This window comes from Anopheles ziemanni, chromosome 2 (genome assembly GCF_943734765.1).
Source record: "Anopheles ziemanni chromosome 2, idAnoZiCoDA_A2_x.2, whole genome shotgun sequence".
Taxonomy (NCBI): Eukaryota; Metazoa; Arthropoda; class Insecta; order Diptera; family Culicidae; genus Anopheles; species Anopheles ziemanni.
Window position 1 is genome coordinate 56173352 of NC_080705.1, and position 25989 is coordinate 56199340.

At 45.7% G+C, this 25989-nt stretch overlaps 1 protein-coding gene across 1 annotated transcript; it reads right to left on the bottom strand.

Annotated features, from left to right (window-relative positions):
• LOC131281256 (putative mediator of RNA polymerase II transcription subunit 26) lies at positions 1–25043 on the bottom strand. The gene is made up of 6 exons (XM_058310529.1): positions 24951–25043; positions 9880–10071; positions 1412–1695; positions 1172–1339; positions 114–1096; positions 1–23 (listed from the first exon to the last, which is right to left on the bottom strand). Exons 1-6 carry the CDS (start codon positions 25041–25043, stop codon positions 1–3), a joined length of 1743 nt encoding a protein of 580 aa, XP_058166512.1.
• Between the last annotated feature and the right edge of the window lie 946 nt (positions 25044–25989).

Consider the following 25989-nt stretch of genomic DNA (forward strand, 5'->3'; position numbering starts at 1 on the left):
CTAAACCGATCGTGGTTGGACATCTGTAAAATAATAAAACAAGAAGATGGTTGAGCTTTTCGTAACATCATCGATCGTTCGGGGGTTTGTAACAGCCCAAGATCGATACTTACAATGCGGGCGGACAGCATCCTCCTCAGAGGGAGCCGTTTCCACGACCTTGCCAGGAAGGTTGATCGGAGTCAGTAGGCTGCGACCGTAATGGATACGTCCCATCGGGATCATTTCCTGTGATTCCGGCTGATGTGGCTGTTGCTGCTGTGGTTGCTGCGATGGGAGCTGCTGCTGTTCTTGGTCCTCCTGGTGCGCCGTTTCCGGTTCGGTGGGACGTGGTGGCTGCTGCTCCTGGAGTTCGCGCTCATCCGAGTGCGGCGAGGGACCTTCCTGATTCGGGGCGTTACGATACGAATCGGTTTCCTCTTCGCTTTCCTCCGACTCGGCGATACGGGCAATGAGCGAACGCAGCTGCTCGGTGAACTTCTGCGCGGCAAAGTCGGCAACGTTCATCTCGTCCGACGAGGGCATGCCGAACTTCTGCATGGCCATATCGAGTGGCATCTCACGGATCTGTACCTCCTGCGGTTGCGGTGGCTGGGGTTGCTGCGGCTGCTGGGGTAGCTGTTGCTGCGGCTGCTCCGGTTCCGGCTGGCTGCGCATGATCTGTGGCGGCAGGAAGGGGCGCATGATCTCCGGGATTGGGATACGCTGCAGGTGGATGCGGACCTCAGTGCGTGGCGGCATTTCTGGCTGGGGCTGCGGGGGAGATTGCTGGTGCATCTGGGCGGCAATGATCTGAGGCAGCTGCCGGAGGAATGGATGGAAGTTCGGGCGTCCCATTGGTGCGTCCGGGTGCGGTGCCTGCATCATCTGGGCTGGAATCGGAGGAAGCTGCTGTGGCAGCTGCTGGGGCTGCTGGTGGGGCTGAGGCTGATTGTGAGGGTTCATGAAGGGCATACGGAAGAACGTTTGCGGCATCTGACGAATGATCGTCTGGGGCGCTGGGCCCATCTGCTGGGGCAGATGAGTGATTGGACCGAAGGCACGCACTGGCGGAATCGGAATCAACACCTGACGGACGGGTTCAGCCTCTTCATTCCTGTAAGTAGATTAATGTACAAAAGTACACTAGTTAGCAACTTCCTTCATGCATCCCATGAGACGAATTGCTTACTTCAGCTCGTTTCCAGATTCGCAGAAAATGGCAATGCGCTCGCCGGTGACCTTCTGCTGCTTGGGATCGGTGGCCATATCCATTCCGAACGGAAGGCGCATCATTTTGGCGGGAGAATCAACCATTTCCTCCGAACGGCGTCGCTCGACGATGCAGTTCATGCGGGATCTAAGGCAAACACATTAAAGGAAATCAGTAAGGAATGGTTCAGCGGTACCCTGGCATCACAATAGCACATACTTCTGGTTCTCCCGTAGGATGGCGTTTGCCAGGTCGGTCAGATGCAGATCCAGCGGTAACTTAACGTGGATACGATTGTTCATGTCGACCGACTCGTCGCTCTCGCCATCGTTCGACGAATCGTCTTCATCCTCGGAATCGCTCGACTCATCCGAATCTTCCTTGTGCTGCTTGTGGGACTCCTCCTGCTTGTGCTTCTTGGCGTCGTCCCGATCGATCGTCTGGAGGTTGGATTCGTCGGCCGAGAGGTTGTCCTGCATCAAAGCCTGCGCCTTCGGTAGTTCCTGTCGAAAAAGGCAAGCGAGAAAGTTCACGGGGTGAGTAGTTGAATAACATCGCTTTGCTATATTGGGAAGTACAGCTAGGTAACGACTCGCGATTGTTGCACATCGTCTGGTAGTTGTTTGTAAAGGAGCACCATTTTGCCCGGCTGGTTAAGTTAGCGTGATGTAAGAGTACCCCGTGTAAGTGTACGTGCCGCATGAACATCTCACATGCGACATGCTTCCTCGTTACATTGCGTAAAATGTGCTAAGTAAGTCGCTCCAACTTTAAGTTGAATGACTCACTTGAACCTCAACCGATGGCATTGGAGAAAAAACAGCTATAAAGTTTAAACTTTCCATGGATTTTCTAAAGAAATCGACTAGCATCTTAGCGTATTAAAAACGTTTTGAAAGTTGGGTAGATAAAACACCACATAGTCACGCAATTGAAAGCGTGTCTTCGTGGTTTGCATTGGCACTGCAGTACTGGAATGCAGTGCCGATAAAACATCCCAATCGCGTTCTAATTATGGAACGCATGTTGCCACACATTTAGTTAGGATAGATGTACTTAATACCACTTAAGCATCGAAACGTCGTGTACTGGTCGTGAACGTATTGCACAACTCGGTTGGATGATTGAATGCATTAAACAGAGGACAACGGTGCAGGTAGATACATTTCAATGCAGCTAAAGTAAAGGTGTCCATGGGGAGATGAAGATAAAACGATAGCTTTACTTTTAGCATGTCATACGCTACACATCGGATACTAATCTCTTTTGCAGATAGGACCTACATCCAAAAACACTAAAAAGATCACGTGACATAAAAAATGTGTTTGTGTGAGTCTATGAGTTGTTATTTAGTATGTGAAACATGATTACTAACCCATTATTAGATAATGATATTTTTAAAGGTCATTGCGGAAGTAAAATTAATTTTGTTATAGCTATTTTTAAATCTCATTTCTCTTATATTTATTATTAAAATAACAATGTACAAACTCAGTTATTTTTTTATTTAACATGCGTTAATAAATAAATCCAACAGTTTTATGAAAAGTTATATTAGAAAGTTATATTGTAATCGTTAATTGGTATCTGTTTTTGTGTCCGGTAGTCTAACATGAACTTCGGCTCTGCAAGGTCACTTATTCTTCTTATTTTAATAATTAATGTTTTCATTTAGATCATGAAAACTGCTCTTGAGAAGGTGTTCCAGTCATTTTGCGCAGAAAGTGAAATAATCAATAGGAAAATCTCAAAATAGAGATTTCAGTATTTTCATGTTGTAAGTAAAATCACAAGTTGGTTCAACCATTTTCTTCCACACCTCATTCGTACTGCACTTTTTCGAGAAAAGTAAAGAAAAAACATTCTGAGAAGTGGTCTCTAAATGCACGGGGTACATGAATGCGTGTTATGAATCGACCTTTCTTCCAAATTAGAAACAATCCTCATCTCTTACGAACTACTCTAAACACCGTTCGATGAATTTGAAGTGCATAGGAAAAGCCCCCCTCCACCCTCCATGGCGATGATGATGATGGGCTCCATCCATTCAGGAAGGCCCTATCTTGGCCCTGGGGCTGATCGGTTGAACGTACGATGGAAACGATTTTCGTTCATCGATCTACCCTCCTGAGGAGGGCCTTCCCTTGTTTGGTTGTTACTTCATCTGATTGCCAGCAGAAGGATAGATATGCTACTGGAGTCGGTTTCGTGATGGACGCTGGAACGGGAAACCTTTGAACCTCATCAATCCTCCTTTCTCTCCTTCACACACACACACACACACACAAAGCACCATCGAGACGGAGTATTGTGGTTTGAAAAGTGGGAGTCCCCGGTGGGCGCAAGGGAAACAACTGATTGTTGCCGCGGATCCCACTGCACGAGGTTGATAGGCGGCTAGAAGATAGTGAGCAGAAAAAAGTGAAAGTGGTTTTACCACAATCGTGGAAGAGCAGCTCTTCATCTTTTCCCCCCTCGAGTGCCTGCTTTCTTCACACTGGTGCTGTTATTATTTTTTGTTATTAAATCCCTTGCCTCGCTTGTGGATGTGCTCTCTTTTTCCATCTGTAACACAAGCATACACACACAAACATAGATTTGTTCCCTGCCTAAAGTCACTGGAGCGCCCGATTTGTAACCTCGCCAGAGGTAAGTAAATCAGATGATTTCAACCGTACTGCAAGCGACGAACCCGAGTTCGATTTCCGACCGGTTTTGTTTTCGGATGGGATTTGTGTTTTGGGCTTGGGTCCCAAAACGGGTCCGCAGGCAGGCAGTTGCAGCCAACCTTGTTGAAGGGCTTAACAGCCTACGCCACGAAGAGTCTAGTGACCTTTCCACAGTGAAGACGAACGTTGCGCTCAGACGTTGCCAGCAGCGGGATAGCTCTTATGATTCTGATCCTCGCGCTCCCGGGGGGCATCTAAAAACGTTACGTAACGGTACACGTTATTTCCTGGCATCATCTCAACAGCGGGGAGGGTGTAGAATCACTGCACTTAGCTTGCGTTCGATGCGCATTGAGGCTCGGAGGCTGCGGTACACCAAAATAATACGGTTTCACTTTCATCTGGCGGAATAGAAAGTCGAGTTTCGATCGGCGTACGCTAATGTGCGGGAGGGCAATAAACAAGAGAGATCGGCAAAAAAGGAAAAAGCTAAAAAAAAACATACAAACTACATCACTACACCACTTCATGAGTCATGATGTCATTTGGCAGCCGATGTTTTCTCACTTCTCTCGCGGGCTCAGGCAAATCGCTGTTTTCTGATCGTTAACTCGCGCCACCAAAAGTGAGAGGAAACCGCAACGCGACGATTTTGCCACACGGATGAACTTCGCGCCTACATTGTGTGTTTGTACACTTTTCTCAGGGTTTAAGGCTAACGTTCACAGATTTTGCAACCTCTAACACGCTCCAAACGAACGAACTTTGGGAAGACGCTCGTTATTCGTGCATTTGTTCCGCGCGCAATATTTGCGAAACATCTTCACACCATGCTTCTTTCTTTTCTTGTTGTGTGCCGCGAATGGATCGATTTTTGCACGTGCTAATGAGTGAGATAAACAGTGAAAGGCAATTGATCTTCAGTCGTCCGAAAGAGGTTTGACACCATCCCTTAAAGTTGACAAATGTAATTCGTCGCTACCTTTCGCCTTGCGGTCAGTTTTGTTTTGTCGTCGAAGGTGCAGCTTTATTTTTCAGATTCTCATGGACGTGCATGCAGGCCAGCCTCGGGTTAGGGACCGTGAGGTTGTACCCACAGGGGGCGTAAAAAGACAAATTATCATGCAATAACATCTCCCCAGCACAAAAATACGTGCACGGTCGGTTGTTTACAAACTTCCACACAGGACACATGAGTATTTTTTCCCTCACACCAGACAAGGTGACGAGTTGAAGAAAACCGAAAATATAAAAAAAAACAAATAAATAAACAAACCACGGGATCGGACTGTTTGCTTTTTTGGTTCGCATGGGAGGAATGATTCAGCACCAGCTTCGGTGGCGTTACAAAAGTTTCCCTCCTACAGGAAAGGATAGCATGTTGCAGTATCACTCGCGTCGTGCGTGATATTTTGCAAAGCACCCACACACCATCATAACATTTATTTTGGTGAGGGAAGGAAAGCTTTCATTTCGCCAAATTTCTTCCTCCATTTATTAGCTGTTTGTTTGTTTTTTTCCGTACACCACGTTACGTGAACGTTCAAATCCGGTCAGTGGGCAAAACCACAAGTCGCGGTGGTTTCCTTTTACTTTGACTGCGTACTGCACGACATTGTGAAGAAATGAAAATAAAACGATAAAGAAAAACAATAGTCGGAAAGAGCTCGCAATGCACGTAGTGACGCACGTGCGATCGATTGCAGTGTACTTTGCTTATGCAATCACGGGAAAAGGGGCGAACCACCTACACCACACATTGAATAAGTGCATTGGAAAACATCTCGATACGGTCGTTGGCGGTGGATCGTCAGGTCAAAGTGTTTAGCCGACGTTGTGGAACCTATTTTATTGATGACATATCGAAGGAAAAGTTGAACTGTCTTCCATGACTGAACGTTTCGTGGACCTTTCAAGGTACATGTATCCAATTAAACTTTATCAACAAAATTACATACCAAAGCAAAATCACCCCCAGTAACGTTATTGATACGATCGCGATCGCGATCGAGCTGTAGGTAAGAGATGATTGTTAGTTTTTCCTTTCGTCCCCGAGCGCAATTCAACTTTTGTTTTGCTCATCACCGCAATTACAGCGTAGGCGCACTTTCGTTGTTTTCATCGAAAACAAACGGGGGTTGCGCTCACTATCAAAAGGGCAATCGAATGAGGGGGCGTATTTGATGGGGGTGAGATTTCTGTCCGCAACGAAACCACGTCCACGAGGCACAAATTATAGCAAATCAATTGCTCATTGTTTCGTTCGCTCGCCAAACAGGGTCGATAAAGGTGGGATGAAAATGGGGAGGTGGTTGAAGATTCACCTGGGAAGCGAATTCCGTAGAATGCGACGCTACCGTAGGGTGGTTTGGAGGATTGGGTGGCTTCGAAATCGAGTGAAACTACGGGCGAAAGGAATGCACGTTGCTCAGTCGGTCATAAATAGGACAATTTGCAAAGAAAGGAAAAATTAATTATCAAACCAATGGGTGAAAACAAAACTATCTCCGCTGGAGGCCTGCCGCTTGTTCGGTATTGTAAAAGCGATGTATTGCTTCCGGTACATGGAAACCCGTGTCCCAGTTGGTGTTTGTTGCGATCGTACAGTCACGAAGCCGATAGAATGCGTATTTGGAGCGCTTTTCCGTGTTCCGCCCTGCTCGGGTTGAGGCGGGAGGGCACGTTTTAATCATCTCAGGGGATGCATCCGTTCGATGTCACGGTATGCCATTTCCACATTTTTTTCCTAGTTTTATTTATTTCTAGGTTATGCGGCAGCAACTGACTACAGATTGCAGTGGATTAAAAAAAAGTGCGGGGCACGTTTCGTTTGCCATTTTCCCGTGCAGTTTCCTTTTGCCTCCCCTCAACACGCTTATCGCGAGGTGATCGGTGTTTTAATTAACTTTACGATGCGACTCATCAGCTTGCATCGACCTCACCATGTAATGTAGGGTGGGAAGGTAATTTTCTAACTAACAAGGTTTCGGGCGAATAGAGTTGAGAGGGTACAATCGAGTAGAGGAAAAAGTGAAAAAAGGTGGCTTCGGTCAGCTTAAATGCGCCATTTTTCCTGCTATACATTGGAACAGCTGCCAACTGAGAGAATAGTTAAAATTAGCTTCATAGTTTGTGCGGCACTTTGACGCAATAACAAGATCCGTCCAAGATCAGGTATCACTTGCTCCACCGGACGGTTCTTTCCTGCTTTCCATTACGTAACAGATGAAACAAAATAGCTTCTGTTGTAAGAAAATCTAGCAGATATTCATCTCCCATAAAACATACCTCAGCCTCATGAAGGTGACCTATCGGTTGGTTGTACGCCATAGACGACACAGGGAAGCAAACAAATGAAACAAACGCGCTTGTTCTAACATTGAACATCTTGGTAGTCAATGTTTTTATTTTTATATTTGTGGAACTGTGGAAATAACACATACATACAGCATCCAGTGTGTCGATGTCACAGCATTTTTTTTTCGTTTTTATCACACATCGGTGTTAAGGCGATTTGAAGGTTTTTTGTTTGTCTGACTCTTTGGCATTAACAAAAATAAACCCCAACAGAGGCAATCCAGTAGGTTCTAATCAAAACTGGTTTGAGGTGGAATATCGCGATGGCATCGAAGCGAATAAAACCAGAATTTTTGAGATGTTGAGCAATAAACGGAACCAAGTTCGGTGCTGGTTCACTGCCTCGAGGATCTTTTCCAGAGATCGATGAACTTTTCCAGTGTGATCATAAACAGGCTGAGCTGTTTCTTGAAAGAAGATGAACCTGGACTGGTGGTTCTTTTGACTGAATTTCTTCTCGGATTTTCTTCCACAATTAAAAAAAAGCCGTAGTCGTTTACGCTTTCGTTGCATTAATTTAATAGTTCCATGAAAAATTAAAAACGTATCATTCCTCTGTCATTTACGGCTAAATAACCTTTCGTACGGCCTATTAAACTGCTTTTCACCGTGTAACCGCCACCGATTAACGTTGCGAATCGCGTAAGTCACGAACTGTCCTTGATTTTCCAAATGTCATGAGGGGAGGACAAGCTTTATCTTAAACTGGCGATGAGTTTAATACGGAGCTGATGTCGTAAAACGGTACCGAAAAGGGTGTTTATGATGGATGGCCGAACCGGACGGATGCACCTCGTGGGGTGATCACCGTCGTGCGACTATTTGTGTATAATTTGCATCACAAACGGTTCTCCCATTCGTGGGAGTGCTCGACGGTCGACGTAATGCAATGATAGACAGCTTCTTGCCCATTATAGTACGCAAGATGGATGGGTCGGGTTTGTAAGTGCCTTCCTTTCGATGCACTGACGGTACTGAAAGGGCAATTAATAGTGGTCCGCCAGAGGATCGAATCGGTTGTCATTGTTTCGCAAGGGAATTGGCTATAAATCAAAATTCCAATCAGTCCAGCCTATCCGCAACTTGAGTTTTATAATATCGAACCTAGGATACACCATCGGGAGATAGTTCACAGAGATATAAAATTTAAATTGGATGCTAAGCGGCATCTTCCATACGTCGAATGCATTGATAACGATGCAGACAGGAAAATGATCAAGCGCAAACATAATTCCTTTCCTGGTAATTTCACATTTCAATAAATCTCTGGTGCGATGGCAACGTTTAGTAGTTGCCTTATTAATTCAACTCAACCTGTCGGCTTACATAGGTGTAAAAACATGCAAATCCTCAGCCCCGTGGCTCGGTCGGTGCCTTATCGTTATTGATATTGCCCGTGCGGAATAATTGCACCCACTTACAGGAGCAACGAGAACTTAGTACACCTCAAACGAATCCATTTACAAGAGGACTTACCGATTAGCTGGCGTTTGCGGTATCTGCAGTGCACCGTGTGAAACGGTGGAACCCCAGAACCTTGAACTATTCGCATATAAAACTGGTGCGTTGGCACGAACTGAACCTGTGACCGAGTGGTGTGTGAAAAAAAAATACAAAACTTCTACCACAACCGTGCCATAAAGCTGTCGGTCGGCCATAGGCTACGTTCCTGCTTTCATGATCACGTAAGTTCCCGGATGGAAGTTCTCGTCTGAGACGGCTCTAAAGGCCGCTGGAGCCGCCGTTGCCGTTTTGCGGTGGGCACGAAAAACAATCGTAGCCGTGGTGCTTTACGACATTGGCTCTTGGCCTCTCTCCCCCTATTGTTTACTGTAGAGTCAGCGGGTGAAGAAAAGCCTTAAAAACCCTTTTAGCATAGCCACCAAATGCACTAGATGACTCTTGGCCATCGGTGCGATCTGCCATTTGGCTCAGTTTTGTTTTGACGTCACAAATGTTGACGATTTTTTTTTTAGAAACTTCATCGGATAAGAAACTAGCGGGAAACAGATAGGCAGCAAAGTTGTGGCGGATACATTTAGTTGTGTTCGCCGGTTGTCGCTTGTTGTTGCGGTGACAATCCTGCATGTCATGGTCGGATGGACCCTCTGGGCTCGACCGAAGAAGTGTTGAACTTTGTTTAGCGTTTCTAGGTGAGAGGCGCACAAATTACCTTGCACTTTGTAAATAAATAAATGCTTTTTTTTGCAAATAAACAAACGTAGAGATTGCAGCTCCAAGAAAGCATCTAGGCCACTACTCTGAGCAATGAGTCTTCAAGAGTTAACAACATCAGCAAAAAGGCCAAAGCTCGGTCCGGTTTCTTGGATGACGCTTTTTGTTGTGGGTTTCCACACCGCTAAATAGGCGGGCGTGTCGTACGCGTAAGTTGGTTGCTAGAAAAGAGACCGTGACCATTTTCATGGTCCGATAGGCCGTAGTGTAACGCCCAGATAAATATAAATTATTCAATTCAATGACGACCTGGCGTCAAAGTGGCTCTTGTATCGCGAAGGATTTGAGATTGTGGGTTTGTCGACTCTTTGAGTTTTACGATGCTTGTATATGCATGGGAAAGCGATAAATCTTGAGACTAATATTAAAGGGATCTATTATTGTGCAGAACTGGATCCAATCAAGAAATCGTTAGGTGACACTTACCTGCTGCATCGCCTCCAGCATTAGCTCCTTGTTTAGGACTGCATCGAGGGCCTGCATTTGGTCGCAAGACTGCTTGGCCTGCAAATAGGACGAGGCCAGGATGAACGATCCCAGAATGAAGGACGATAGCACCACGGTGATGGCGATGATCTTGGCGATCTTCACCGAATTGGCCTGGCGCACTTTGTAGGCCTGTGAAATGGAAGTAAGCATTAAGAAGCACGTTATTAAGATTATTCAAACGGAAGAAGCACTTCTAATGAATGTAACATGGCGTAATGTAATCCCTTGCGCAGTCTAGCTTACAATTATTAGAACTAAATTGCAGGCAAAGAGAAAGTAATGGGTTAAGATCGAGTGATAACCACAACACAATGTTCATAAAATAATTCCGATCCATTCGACCACTGTGCCGCTTTTCATCACTCCCATCATCAGTCTTTACGAACCGATTGTTGAACAAATTTTAGCAAACTAATAATCATAAAGTTGATTTGATTTGTCACGGCTTCCGGTGGAACTCGCGTGTCCGGGTTGACACGGCCGGAAAACGCACATTTGCATTAAAAGGGAGTAACACGGTTGGCTATGACAATTCCAGTCACGCCCGCGTGACGTCGCCTTTTTCCCTCTCTGTTACTCCCGGATCGCCCTGTCGATCAATCCAAATGGCGTTCCTTCTCCCGATCGGAAGCACTGGAATAACTTTCGATTGATTTGCACAAAGCGAAACAAAAAAAAAACAAACAATGTCACCGAAGGAACCTTAGATCATATGTGGATGCATAATAAAAATATTCTCCACCCATTTGCGTTTCCAGCCGCGGTTTGCGATGGTAAGTCAAATAGTATCGTTTCCATCGGCATAATCTCCTCTCGAATCGTTCGGTTTGGTGAAAGATTATATACTTCATTTATACCAACAACGGCAGTGGGTAAGGACACGACCGGATGCGTGGAGTGGGTCAGAGGGAAAGTCGAGCCATTGCAAAAAAAAAATGAACTAGCGACGGGGAGGTATATAATATATCCCATTTTTTTGCCTTTGAGGTGGGCTGAGTCAACATTGCAAGAGGTTTATTTTGCTTTGCTAACTGACATCATCCGGGTTGAGCAGACTTGAGCGTCACGCGGGAAGAGAAAGGGATTATAAAAATATTTTATACACATTTTGCATTGTTGTTTTTTAAACTATATCCATTAGTTTGGTTACCGGAAGCCCGCAGAGGACTTTCCACCAACCATTCACTTAAGCTGGCGGTTGCATGAAAGTTGCAGTTTTTGGATCGATTTTTATTTGCTTTACTCGTTGGTTTTTATTACTGAACCAATCACCACGCAGCACTCGCGATCGACTTGTCGGGAATGTTCGGTAAGTCTGAAAAAACGATTCCTGTATTTTTGTGTGCACATATGAAATGCAAACGTTAGTAGTCCATTTGCGATTGGAGTTTTCCAGTGCCGCATCAGCTCCAGATTTTAGCGACGTTGAACCGCTCGAGAGAAAGTGAATCACAACATACGCCACACAGAGAATTTACTGGTGACAGCCTGGATTCCAGATATTTCTGCGAAACACGGTTACTACTCAGACATTGGCAAGGAGAAAAACTTATATGAAAGGAAGTGAGCATAATGCTTCTGGTACGCATATGTTTTCATTGGATTTTTTTTTCTTCTAATGTTTTCAGCGTTTAGACGAGATTCATCGAGTTTAAGTCGCGATTCAGAACAATGTTGAAGTATATTATGAGACTGAATATGGTTAGTTTAATTTATTTACTTCTACACTGCCTTTCTTTACTAAAATAGTAGCTTCGTCCAACCATGGTTTATATTAATAGAGTATTTTTGCCACAAGATAGAACTGAGGTGTAATAAGTATGAGTGTAAGTGTAATGAGGTTTAGCTTACTCAATACCATATAAACCGAATTGAATCACTCCTAAATAAAATGGCATCATTTATTCGTGATATTCGTGCACTGCGTAGCTCTTTTCTGCATAGTTTCCCTTGGATAAACAGTTCTCTAAAGCGCATCACCACCAAGATTAATGATATACTGCTTTCGAGTCGTGGCACAAAAGACCCCGATGAACCCTTAGATTTCTCCTTCTTCCCGGAGATTAACGTTGCTCCATCTCGAATCCGCCACAAAGCTTTTCCCAGCTTAACTGACCTGAAAGTGGCGTGCAGATCGGAAGGGTGGATGGGGGATGCACACGACAAAACACCCGGCCGATGGGTAATTAAAAATAAATAAATCATCAAAGCACCCGCTTCGCCGGCGCTGTGGAAACTTCGGGCCTTTGGGTGAAGGTCACGGGAAGAGGATAAACTTTCCCGCATTTCCACGGTGCGGTTGCGGTGAGAACCCGAGACCTTTAACCAACATCCAAGACAAGAAATCACGCCATCTTTCGTTTGTTTTCAATCCTTTAATGCACCGATCGTTATCTAAGCTCGTTGCGAATGACTTGATGGCTCAAGGTATATTAAGGGGCTTTATCAAAATGGTTGGAACTATAATCCGCGTCAACAATGGTGTTGGTTTTACATAGCATAAAGCGACAAATGATGGTATGCCTTTCTAACGGGTTCGTTTGTGGTTCTTCCAGCATACTCTTAGTTCCATGGCCTTATATCGCACAACGGTATGCATTTGTTAGCCAGCAGGGCCTTACAGATCATTAATACTAGATCGTAGCTAAAAATTAACCCAAGACGCACATCGCAACGGCTGAGGCAGCGATATCAATCCGCAAAATTTATCCCAAATCATGCTGACGGGAATGATGTTTCGATTTGATTTTTTCCCCGCCTCGAGTGGAACCTTGATCGTCAAGAGAACGCAGCTGCTTCCAAACAAGTTCTGATTTAGCTCGAGGGCCAAGGGGCAGCCTAAAGCAACCTGGAATCTTTGGTGAAGATTCGTGAAGAACAGGCATCGCCTAGATCGTAGTTCAAGCGAAACGGAGGCTATCATTATTAACTTTGGCTACTCATCATTCATTAGCGCACTGGAGAGGGAAATGACGAGCGAAGTTGTTGTTGAGCTGAAGAGCGGACAGTGATTTACATGCGAATGGAGCGAGCTTGCACTACGATCGTGAATGGGGGAGCTTTTGAACGGCTTGTGTGAAGTTAAAAAAAATAAAAAAATAGAAAAAGCCCGATGAAATCTGTTGGATGTACAGCAAATGAAAAAAACGAGAGACACAATAAACTGTGATCATCACGACCAGCAAATGGCATGGAGAGTACTTTGCGCTAACATCATTAACGTGAGTATGGTAATTTTAGCGTCGATTCGTAGGAAAAGAAAAGAAGGGATGAGGAGGGGGGACGAGCGTAAAAAATACCCCACTGTTTGCTGACATCATCTTCTCTTTTGCCTACCCAAAATAGTTGGCAGATGGCGGTCAATGCGTTTTTTTTCGGACAATTTTCCTATGTTTTTTGTGCACTACCATTAAATTCATCTAAATTAAGTTTAGTTGACTGAAAACTATTACGCGGCATCATTTGAAAATCGGTTCACTCGCCATCGCACTCGCCATCGCGATCGTTACTTTGTTTTTGCCTGCAAAAGTTTATCACTTTTTAACTGGACTCGTTCGCCCTTAATCGCCTTTTTCGCGCGTGGTGAAGTCATATTTGGCATTAGAAATTGTACCCTTCTTTCGTCCTCGAACCGCCTCGCTGGAGTACATCAAACTGCCCTCAAACACACCAACACACACGCGCTAAGCAAAGATTCCTACCGTCACATCGCCCTACCGCACGTTGGCAACGTTATGCAATCTGAAGTGTTACGTCCGCAGCTGAATCGTCCCCTACCCTCTGTTTTATTTTTTCGCTCGGTACGATCACCGAGCAACTCGCGGATTGATTACTCGGCCCCTCACCTCGGCGGGTCAGTTTGGCCCGACGCAGCCCGAGAAAAGAAAAGAGCAAACTCAGAAAGCAGAAGACTACAACGCGCGACTCCACGACGAACTCAACCCGTTTCGGAGTCGAAAAGAAGTTGGAAAATGGTTGGTGCGGACGGATGCATTCGGAAAACTCCAACCGAATTCCGGTGTCGCTGTGTGCATTTTTTCCCCCTTTTCTACACGAATTTAATCCCGCGCCGACAAGCACAAACATGCGTCCTACATGTGGCTTTCGTGATTAGCTACGACAACGTGCAGCTGCGGACATGGGCTTTACTAATTCACGAGAGTCATTTTCCCACCATTTTGCAGATACTGCAATCATGCGCTCATTGTACCGTCGCAGCAGTAGGACAAGACTGGTTCAAAAAAGCTTTGAACAGTAGCTACTAAAGTAGTTGTCTAATGCAGCTACCACAATGGGTAGCGATTGATGTATGAAGGTTTTCGGTTTTTTTTTTCAATCATAAATCCCCCTTCCAGTAGCCTCGGTCGTATTCGAACCGGCGGGAGTCATTATGCCACGGGGCGCCGCTGAGAAAATCATAAATATCTGCTGGACTTTTTCAGCTCGAAGTTATATGTGACGCTCTCTACCGAAAATCAATCAAACGCGGCGAATTCCCAAATCGTATGCATCGTATTGATTTTCTCACCAATGGTTTTTACCAAGAAATCATTAAATCACTACCTCCACGAAAGGAGTGAGTCTCTTTTTTTTCGTGGGGTTTTGTTTAACAAGGCGTTCCGAACATGCACGCGATATCTTCGCGAAACGTTTTTCAAATACCCTTAGGGTGGCGGTACTAGAAGCACACTAACCTACTACGAAACACGGTCAGTTTGAGAGGACCCCTGGGCCGTACCGAGATCCGTCCGTCTGGTCCGCCGTTGGCCATCGACCGATCCCAGATCATACGTCGTCGCGGTATGTGTTCAGTGCGATGCTTGAAATGAAACAAAACGTCAATCAAACACACCGACCCAACCCTTCATTCCGCTCCGTCGGCGTTTTCTCTTTGTTTGCCACTTTTCCACCCCACCGGCGGACTCGTGGCCCACATTAGCAATGAAAAGCGAAATTGAAGACACTTGCGGGACGGACAGACATAATCATTGTTTTGCTGACCACCATGAATCGGCATGGATCGGACGCAACCTGACGGGGGACCATAGCAAAAAGGGGGTCAAATGTTGGCCCTAGTTTGACCGAACGCTTCTGTGACTTCTGTGGTTGGCGATACCGGGCATGAAGATCCTATCGGAATGAGTTGATTTATGTATGGAAAGGGGGAGTTTTCGTGACTTATGATCTCAATCATATAACCATCCCGCCCGGTTCGGACATCGGAACGAAGTGCAAAAATCCCTTAAATCCCTTCTTGTCTCACGTAAGACAACTCTCTCCCTTCCTCTCATCCAACATTTTCCACAACGACGCGTCCATGCCACCTTCGACCAGTCAACCCGAACCGAAACAGGCAAACATGGAGTGGAGTTGGTTGCGTCGCGAGCCCGGGATTGCCCGGAGAAGAAACGCTTCACGGTTGCTTGCGGTTTGATCTGCCGCTGGCGGGCAGAACCGACGTCGGTTACCGTGGCGGGACATGAACCGCGTCTAATCGGTTGTTTAACCGTATCACATCGCACTATTGGTAGAAGTCGATTGTTTCTCGCGCCAGAGTGTTACTTCAATTCAACCAGCGCTCAGCTCTTTTCGGTTGGTTTTCTTCGTTTCGTTCCCTTTGGATGCATGTGAGAAGAAGTTATTTAATCTCGATTTCTTTCTCGCTTCGATACGTCGTTCCCTGGCTGTACGGTACGTTATGCATGGCTGAGAAGAGATGTTAAGCAACCGATTGACTTGAGGCCGGAGCCAAAACATCTGAGTGAAATGTTCAGGGAAACTTTCGCACAAAGCATCAATCAGACAGTTGAAGCAACTGGAAATTGTGCTATAGATTTGAACAGGAAATGCAAATTGCGTCACTAGTCGATTGAAGCAAAATATAGCTTTGTTTTATGAACCATTGTAAACTGTTTATCAAAATCATGATTGTGGTCGCCAAACTAATAGATCTATGTTCGATAAAATGTAGCTTAGTCTGGTGGTAAATATTTTAACGATCGAACTTAGTTTAAAAAAAGAGGCTCCTAATGACAAAATTAATATTTTGACTATTTTGTTTTTTGAAATGCATTCAGTGGTCTGCCAAGAAAGCAACAAGCCTTAAGTTATTGAATGGCGAAAATTCTGCTTCAATATAAAAAGTTATAAATTTCTTATCGCCAATGTAATAGAAATCATTTTAGTTATAAAACGTGGAGTTAGTGTTTATTTTTTGGCTTTAGGCTAGTGTTTATTTTTAACTCGTCTTAATATAAGACATTTCACTAGCATATGCATTTTACTATGGCGAAATTGCTGTAAGCTTGTTGGAAGTAAATAAACCCGATAATATTTGCCTACAATCACAATCAGGTCACTGGATCGTGGACATGTTTTCACTTTTGTCGGTTCGGCGCAACCGCGGAAGAGTAAAATTGTTAAAGTGGTCATTTGCGGCAAAATCCGCCCGGACCGCAGGGAACCGGCCGGAAGTATATTAGCGTTTGTCTGCTTTTATCTGTCAGTATCTCGGCCTCCTCCTCCCCTTTCTCTTCCTCCTCGCGGCCGGTAATTTCTGGTCAACTCACGAACAACAATCAGACAGAGTCAAGCATCGGTTGAGCAGTTGGTTATTTGCTCATCAGCCGCACGAAATGTGGCGTACCCCAACCACCATGGGGACAGAGAGCAGATAGCCCTCATTACATTAATCGCTCGACGATCATTACGGGGAGTCAGAACACCATGAAGGTACCGTACCGTACCGTGCTTCCCCCGTACCGCGGATTCGACGTGCACGCGTGCGTTCTAGAACAATTTCCCCAGTTTGCGGGCCAACAAATTGGCGAAGCTGGCGTAGATAATTTCCGAAAAAGGTACGGAATTATTCTCCCAGTGCTCTCAGGTGCAACATGGCGGCCAGAGTGCGTACTTTCTGGCAGCTTTGGCTAACCCTTTCCATCGGGCCTAATTGCGGCATGCGTTTCACTTGAGATAATCCCAGACAGCTGCTCCGAGAGATTTAATTATTGCGCGCTGTTGTGTTCCGTTTTCCGCAACGTTGAATTTGCAACGTTCTTGCCAGAAACTAATGGCGCAAGCTTAACAAGGTTATGGTTTCTTTTTTAAAGTTGTTGTAATGGAACGCGCATATGATTCCCTTTTTTTCGTACTCCTCAGTTTTCTATCAGGAATCGCAACCCGAGACGGGTGTCAAATTATCCTGTCGACCTTCGGACCACGCTCGATCGTGCCATCCCGGCAGGCGCCGATTAAAGGGGCACGCAAATGATTGTGCAAGAGATTGCGAAAGGAAAAATAAAAAACCTCATCGGTGTGTCGGAAGGCATACGCCGTTTGATGTTTCAATCACCGTTCACCGACCGGAGATCACGATCTGCGAAATGTATGCCGCGTCGGCAACCAGCCATTTTCGAGTGCTGGAAGACGGCTCAATAAATCGCCTCCGGGAATGCACGCTGGCCAATTCGATAGACACGGTTGCACTCGGAATCGATTGCTGATCGAGTGTTCGATCGAGTGCTCTTGGGTCTTCGCCGTGAGCTCGTGCGATGGATCGCAAAACCGGGCGGTTGTGGGTTCATAAATTCTCCGCTCGGACCAACACGAGAAGACACTCGACTCGATCTGCCGTTGGTGGCAGATGATGACGTTCGTGAAGACTGATTACTTCCTGGTGATGTAAATTTCGTGTACTCATGCTGCTGGTCCGGCGAGTTTTGTTCAAGGTTAATGCTATTTTCGACCATCGAGAGTCGTTGGGATATTGAATTCGTGGCAAATTCGATACCTTGCTGTCGTGAGAAGCCTCGAGGTATATGTTTGAAGGCTTTGTTCGAGTTGAGAACTATGTGAACTAATAATGGTGCTAGATCGTTTGAACATTCCTACTTGAGGGGTTCTTAGTGTGCTAATATTTCAAACCATGGTTATTGAAAGAAGTGGCTTTCATGCTAACAACGTATTTGAACCACATGGAGCCCAATTTCTTTCGCTTGGATTTTAGTAAAAATTTTCATTCCATGTTGAAAGCTTGTTTCATGTTGAAAGCATCCGATTTTTCTTAAAGAAACTCTACTCCATGGCTTCAATGTTTCGTTTCTTCCGCCCCCGGCGTGTCGCTGGAACTCCGCCAGTTGTCGCGGGTTTGTCATTTCACTTCCTTGCGTTAGCTAATCTGCTTTCCTTTCCGTATTTAGGTACGAACCTTTTACTTCCCTATTTTGTTCCAGCCTGGCTTGCTGCTGGTGCTGCTATTGCTGGCTCAATTCAAAATGGTAATCAATTACTGTCACCCGACCGAAGCCTTGGAGTAATATTGCTGCTTTTGCCGTTTGCTTCGAAAGAAAGGATCGTAAAGTTTTACTCCGCTTCATCCGCACGGTGATGGCAAAACCGTCGGGATGTACCGTTCGTGGCGGGTTTTGCCTACGACAACTTGCGACAAACGAGCCACTAGCGTGTGGGAGTTTTTCGCAAAACTTTTACTTTACTTTCAATTTGATCCGACTATTTTGTTTCATGGCCTTGGTTTTGTTGTCGACCAGGCTGGAGGGGTTTCGCTTCTCACCCGTTGTCAAACCAAATTTGTAGCGTTACTTTGCCGTCGGCTTTTGCTTGACATTGGATGGAGAGCTATAGAAGCAGATTGGAAGGTATGGCTCCACCGAACGAAAGCCAACGACCCCGGAGGGACAGATTCAATTGCGTCTGCGCCGGAGCGTTTGCAGCGATATTGGTTCGGACGGCAACGCACAGGACTGGGGCTTTTCCTTTTCCGCCTGCGTTCAATTTCGTTCAACCCGATCGGGTCAGCTTTGCGGACACGGTTTGCGGTTAAGTTCCGCCGGCGAAAGCGTTACCCGTTCCTCCGACCGTACCGAATCCGAAACGTCGGCTTGCTCGGGGACCTGATTTCTTGCGCTGTCGCACTTTCCCTCCAAAGGGCTTACGATTGACGACCCGGCGTCTTTACAACGCCACCTCGAGGGGACATGGATTGAATGCGGGTAAGATCGAAGTTATTACCATTAATATCGCTGGTTTTACTTGCATTATTGCTATTGGTATTGCTGCGACCGCACACCATTTTGCAACCGGCGCAAGCGACGCACGCGACAATTATGCGTTACGTTAGCAAATGGCGATCGAAATGGTTTGGCGTGGTTTCGTTCCGCAGGGTACGCTGTTTAGTGCCGACTAACTGACCCCAACGAGATTAGTAAATATTTCCTCCAGGCTTCGGCGGATTTAGTCGCAGGGTGCGTCATTGCGTGCGTACCGTTTTCTTCTGATCTTTACTGTCGCAAAAACACGCACAGTTTAATAAGATTTTACATTTCGAAACCGTCAAACATCGGGCTTCAGTTCAAAAAGGTCCAACGTTGGGTTTGAAATAAAGAAAAACGGCGGCTTTTTGAGGTGTGGCTTAAGGTGTGCTCTGCATCATCCGAGCTGAGTGGAGTGGAGGACAGGAGTGTGTAAATTTTAAAACAAGCATCCGAATGAATCACTATTACTCTTCGGCCATACAGCTAATCACTTCGAACAACACCGTTATGCCCTTGTGTAAAACAAAAAACCCTGTTTCTAACAATGGTCTGTCTTTGAAACGCGATCGATGGTTTCTTCCGTCATAGCTTTTTAAAGATAACCAACCGTCTTTGTTTACAGCCCCTCGCCTCAGTCCTACGGAGCATCACGTACGTGACACCCAACAAACTCACAGGTCACGGTACTTCGTACGCCGTGGAAAACGCTTGTGACATCTTCCACTCTTTGCCATCTGACCGTCGCGTTTGTTTTCTAGCACAGTTCCAGTGGAGACGTGCAAGAGGACCAAAGGCAATTACCTATGTTTGCCTATCTGTCTTCCCTTCCCGCCCTCAGTGACCCGCAACGTTCCGATAGGAAATACCGCCACAAACGTGCGCGACTTGAAGGAAAACACTGCGTTCGGTTTGTTTCCAGCGTGTTGGTCCCGTCACCTTCGGTCGATTTGGAAACCGTTCGTGACTTGGGCGCTCTTCCGCGAGCTTGCGAGAATGATCGTAGCTTGCACATTGTTGCAGCAACGGTTGCCACAAGTGCATCGCTCTAGGCATAAACAAAGCGTCTCTAGATCAAGATGACAACGTTATCGGTCACGCTAATGGGAAAGGAGGGGAAAAACAACGGCGGCCCAACCGTTTCCTCGGTCTCGCGGCCGGCATTAACGGAATGTTGTGTTTTTCTAGTTGGCTTAAATAAAGCTTCCTCCCCGTATTAATTACTAGATAAATGCACATAGCGCCAGAATGGCTGCGATCGAAACGAATCGGGCCCGGAATCGATTCGAATGGCGTCAGAAGGTAAACGTTTGTGTTTCGTTCGGGCTTCAGTTTCCCACCCATTAAACCCTAGGCTCGGAGGTTTCATTTGGTGCGATTCGATTCGCATCTTGCGTGTTGCCGTGTCGGCTGCAGCAGTGAAATGTGGACTGGAAAATATGGATCCCGCCAAGGGGAGGCCTCCCGAACCCCCCCTTTGCCGATGGACAAACTTTGGTTGAGGTAATCTTTTTACGCGATTGGGCAAATTCATCATTAACCAAAGACAGCGTTGGATAAATTTTATTTAAGTTTCTCTCTCTCTCTCTTTCCCTCTCCGCCGTCCGCTCAGTCGAGAGACAACCACCACCAAGTGCGCGTCTTTAACGGCACTGCGGCAGCAATTCAAATCTAGGTCAACATAGAGCGGTAGCATAGAGCATCCTTTTACTTCTTCCCCGGTGGCATTGGACGATTGAAGCGAACGAGAATAAATCGCGAGAACGTTCGCGTGACGCTGGACATGCTGTCCATCTGCAAACCACCTTCCTTTCCGTTCGTCTTGGTAAAGCCTTCGAAGCGGACGCACGGTTTTGGCGACTCGAGCGCGCGATCCATTCAAGTGACATATCGAAGAAATAAACATGTTTCCCAATTAAGCATGCGCCAAGCAAGAGCAGCAAAAGAATCGTGATGACAGAGATGCTTTTCCAAAGACTTCTCAAGCGTGAGGTGCACTCTTTCGAAAGAGTTCGTTTCTCCAGTGGAATTGTATTCGCCTTCGCCTGTTGTGGGTTTTGGGTTTTTTCCGTTTTTGCCGATGCAACACATTCGCAAACCAAATCGAGACCGATTGGATACATTTTGAAGCGTGAGTCGATTGGTTTGTTTGGGAAGGAATTTTAGGGTGCGTTTTAATTTTAACTGCTGCCTTATGATCGCGACTCCCCGGTGTCGGAAGCATGCCGATAGGGAAAAGGCTTTCGTGCGTGAAAGGGATCCAGTTTGATTTAATTAATACAAATGTTTTTATTCCCCTGTTACAAAACTGTGTGTCCGCTCTCCGTCCGTCTGTGTTGGGACCGGTGGTTGTGGTAATTTGAATAGCCAGAGGGTATTCCAGCTTCGGCGGATTTTGAATGAACCGAACATAATAAAACCAATAATGTCCTGCTCGAGTTAAGGTCATTCAACAGAAATAAAATTTATCAAAAAATCTAAAGATTTTCGGTAATATCATTGAGTTTCATGGAGTTTTAATGGATTTGTATAACAATTTACATTTACAAGATTGAGTTCAGCAATAGATTGAAAATTTAAATTTTGATATCGATAGTGATTTAGAAAGAAGTAGTTTTGATGGATATAGTGAAAATTTCCTTTCATACTGTTTTCTCTTTTTATCCAAGTTCCTTTCCATTTCTATATTCCCTATTGTTTTCCTTCCGTTTAAATCTCGTTATGTGTTTGTTTTCCTTCCTTTTCCACTTTTTTACAAGAGAGCCCGCAAGAATCACTCCTGATTAGTTAATCCGAAGGTGTTATGCTCGTTGAGCCTAGTAGGTGCTATTCATATCGAAAGTAAAAAGCTCTTGAAAAACCAACGGAACCGTGGAAAGAAACGAACCAACAGTGGGGGTTCCGCAGCGGAACAATGGGGAAACAGATTAGATAGTCCAGTGCCCACTTCCTGCCCGATTCCTGTCGGATCGAACCAATGTTTTTCTTCTCTTTTAACTACCGACCATAGCACCCAAGTGTGCTCGAAAGTGTCGGTGAGACGGATATTCAATAAACAACAAGAAAATCTCTCTATTCAAAGCAAAACATTCGCCATAGAAAATAGCTTGAAGCTACACTTTTGTTCGCCCGATGGTGGTATCCGCACGAGAGAATCTGTTCGTTTTGCAAACGCCTCGATGGAAAAATTACATAAATTTCAAATCCAAAGTGAATGTGAATGCAAAACGAAGTCGCCCGTTGTTTTGCGATTAACACGCTATAGAGAGACTTCAACGCAACGGTAGCGAGAGAACCCCGCGCTGGCGGTGCATCTTCACCGGTTTGGCCGGGGCCCGTTTGGGATTCGGTTGGAGGAAGGAAGGCCGAACCCCGAACGCATAACAACACAACAATGCGCCTCATAGAGGCCATGGACAATGCCTGCGGGTCAGCGTTAGAAACAATGGCGGCAACAATGGCATCATCGAATAATTCAAGCCAAACACCGTGTGGCTCGTCCCATCGCTTGTGTTAGGTGTTGAATTTTTCACCACCCGCGCAGGGTGGCCTATTCTGAAGCTCCGAAAATAATCACTCGACCATCCACGCCACGTCTCCGGATCCGCAACCCTGCACCGTTTAGGCGTCTCCTCGTGGTGGAGACGCTTTCGCAGTCAAAAACATCCCTCGACCGAGCGCCACGGTTGACTTCCATTTAATAATCCATTTGCTTTCGGAGTCAGTGCGTTTTCAGTTCACCAGCGAGTGGATGTACTGTTTTATTTTTGTTTTTCATTTTTCCGCTCATGCGGCGCTCGTTAATTAGTCCTCTCTATGCATCTGCAGCTGCGTTTGTCACTTGGCGTGCATTAACTAGTTTTGCTTGATGTGGCTGTTTTTTTTTGGATTTCGCCCCGGTCGTTTCCCATACCTTCACCGGCGTTCACAGGCTGGAAACATAAGCATCAGATGCTTAAGGCCGCTCGGGTGTTATGAGCGCCAAGCATGGCGTGTCGGTCTGGTGACGGTATGGGTTGATGGGTTTTATGCTTTCCAGCGTTTTAGCATCGGCAGCCACGAGTAAAGTTAATCGAGCTTTCGAATCGTCGCCTCTGGGAGTTAGAGAGCGCCAGTTATGCTGCACTGACTTAATCTGAAAGCGTTCTGCTTTTCGCACTTGTTCAAGTTAAGTTCAGCTTTGCTGACATTGTTTCCATGGTTTCCCCGCTTAAGTATTTCATGTACACAAAAATCATGAGTCAACTGTTTGTAAATTATCTATTTTCTTTTGTAGCCAACGTGCTGACGCATTTATATTTCACTGTTATATTATCGTTTAGCACAATGAATTTATTTTTTAAGTTTTAAAGATGTTGAAAGTATTCACTTGAATTCCTGTCTCTATTTCTCTTGAAGCAGCGGATTTTTTTTTTTAATTTGAATGCTATGTTAAAGCCATACTCTAATCATTTGGCGTCTTAATTATTTTTATTTTATAGCCTTTTTTATTTATTTTCCCATAATCTTATTTTACTCCAACGATACATTCCTTCATTGTTGCCAAGCTTATAATGTGGTTGAGAAAAACGTCTCCGTAAAACCTTAAACTGTTCATAACAAATCACTGGACCACTTCGAGAGTCAGTATCATCTCCTCGCCGGGGAGCCAGTTAAACGTTCCTAGAATTCTTCTCATACTGCCCGCACGATTTGTGGAACATCATGAGCGTTAAAAGCCCAAAATCGACACCTCTTTTCAGCGGCACAAGACAAACACACTGATTTCGGCTACCCCAAACCACTGCCTCATTATAATTCTCAAGGCCTTCCCCGGCAGTGAGAAGCGAACCATCTTGGCCGTGCATCGTTTCGCATCGCCACCACTCACCAAAATCTCCAGCAGAAGATCCCCCCCGAATCTGTTGTGTTCTGCTGTAGAATGGAACGGTATGGCGACCGGTCTGAAAACGGAGGGGAAAGGATGGTAGGATGCTGTGGAATGTGTCTGCCGTTCTCTGCCGCTGCCTTTTGCGTCGAAGATGTACAGATTTATTGCATTTCGGCTCGCGAAGGCACACCGACGTGCAAGGCAAGTGTGCTCGAACAGACTTCGGTGTTGGAAACTGGAGAATAAGAGGGAAACAAATCGTTCGCGTTGTTGTTTGGATGGCAAGACTCGCTCTCGTAGGCCGGCTTGAACGGCTGGAAACGCTGGATCTACGTTCAAGGTAGACAACTGAGCAAATGAATCAATCGAATCGGTTCGCGCAACCCTCACTGGCGTCCGCCGAGAAAAGGGGAGCCTTGGAAGGGTAGATCACGAGCGGAGTGAGCTGGTGTCACTTAACCGAGAGTGAAAAGATACGGCGTGGATTTGAAGAACTGAACAGTAACAACAACAACAGAAAAAAAACATAAACCTAAGGGATTAAAGTGCTGGCGTGTGAGTGAAAATGGCAGAACCGTGTTGACGGGCAACGAAGTTGACCTTAATAACGTTGCAACGTGGCCCAGGGTACCCCGCCGGAATGGGGTACGCGACAGGCAACCTGGGCAAGCGTCGGGTCGGCCGACTGGTGGCGAAACAATGCAATTAATGTTAACACACTGCTGCTCTTCGCCCTGTGCCCTTTTGCCTACCCTGCCAGCACTACGCACCATGGCTTTTCATGGCTGTGTGCTTTGTGATTTTCCTGTCGGTTTGGTTAATCCAAACGAGAAACAATCACATACCAATCATGCGCCCAAGCTCCGGGTGCAAGTTGGTTTGTTTAGTGTTTAAGCATGCCCAGGTTTCCTCACCGCTTTTTTCAGTAAACTAATTTCCCTCTAGTTTTTCACACACGCTAGAGTCACTGGCGGGTTTGTAATCTTAAGATAAAACAAGTAAGATGACTGCACATAAAAAGGAAAAGCAGAGATCGCTGGGTTTGATCGCGCAAGCAGATTTGGCAGAGAGTCTTCAAAGACACTTACGGGTGGAGCTTCACTAGTGGTGCTGTACACTTCACTTGCGGCGTAATCCTGCTTCATCGTAACGGCCATCGAATCCGGTTCCTTCTCCAGCATGGTGAGGGCGCGTTGCGTTTACTTTCGCTTTCGACTGAGAACTGAAGCTGCCGCACCGAACGGGGATGGGATACACTCTTGGGACTGTCGAGGGAAAACTGGTTCGGAATAAGGAGGAAAGGTTTAAGCCGCGGGTACCGGGTTTTTGACGGGTGGTCGCGACGCAACACCGAACACCGAACAAACGAATGAAATTTCGGACAGTACTGTCTTTAGCGAGGGACGTCCGTACTGCTGAACAGTCGCGAAACGTTTGAATTATTTTGAAACCGTGCGCCAGCATATAATAGCGATCCGCGTTTCGGTGGGGCCTCCCGGAGACCACGACTGTGAGTGTTTGCGTGCTAGTCGCGCATGCGAGCCGGTGTTGGTACGATCCGCGCCGTGGTGGAGCTTTTTATGCATCGTACGCGGCTCAGAAGATCGTTCCCGATCCACACCCTGCGGTTGTTCTTTTTTTTTCTCTCGCGGTTGGAGCAAAATACACACCCTGTGGGGGAAAGGGTATAGCGCCCCCACAGTTTCGCTCGTCCTAAGCAGTACAGATCAATTTTACTATTATTTTATCAGAATTTTTGTAAGAAATTAGTATTAATAATAATAATAATGCAATAAAAAGCCTAAAGAAGTTACAGCAGACAAAATGAAATGTTTCAAAACATATCCCACAATTAAATGACCGATTTTGACCCATTCCAACTTTCTAAATCCTAAATAAATCTTATTAAAAATGTTAGTTACTAACCCATTATATTTTATATTATCAACGAACTACACTGTTTTCACAGTACTTCAACCATTTTTTAATTTTCTTCTTGTTATTATCCTTCTAGCTTTTTTGAATGAAATTACCTCCATTTAAGCCACTTAACAACTTGTTTTCTGTAGGAGGCCTCTCACATTTTTGGAGAGAAGAGTTAGTGTTTCGTTCGTTTTATTGGACAGT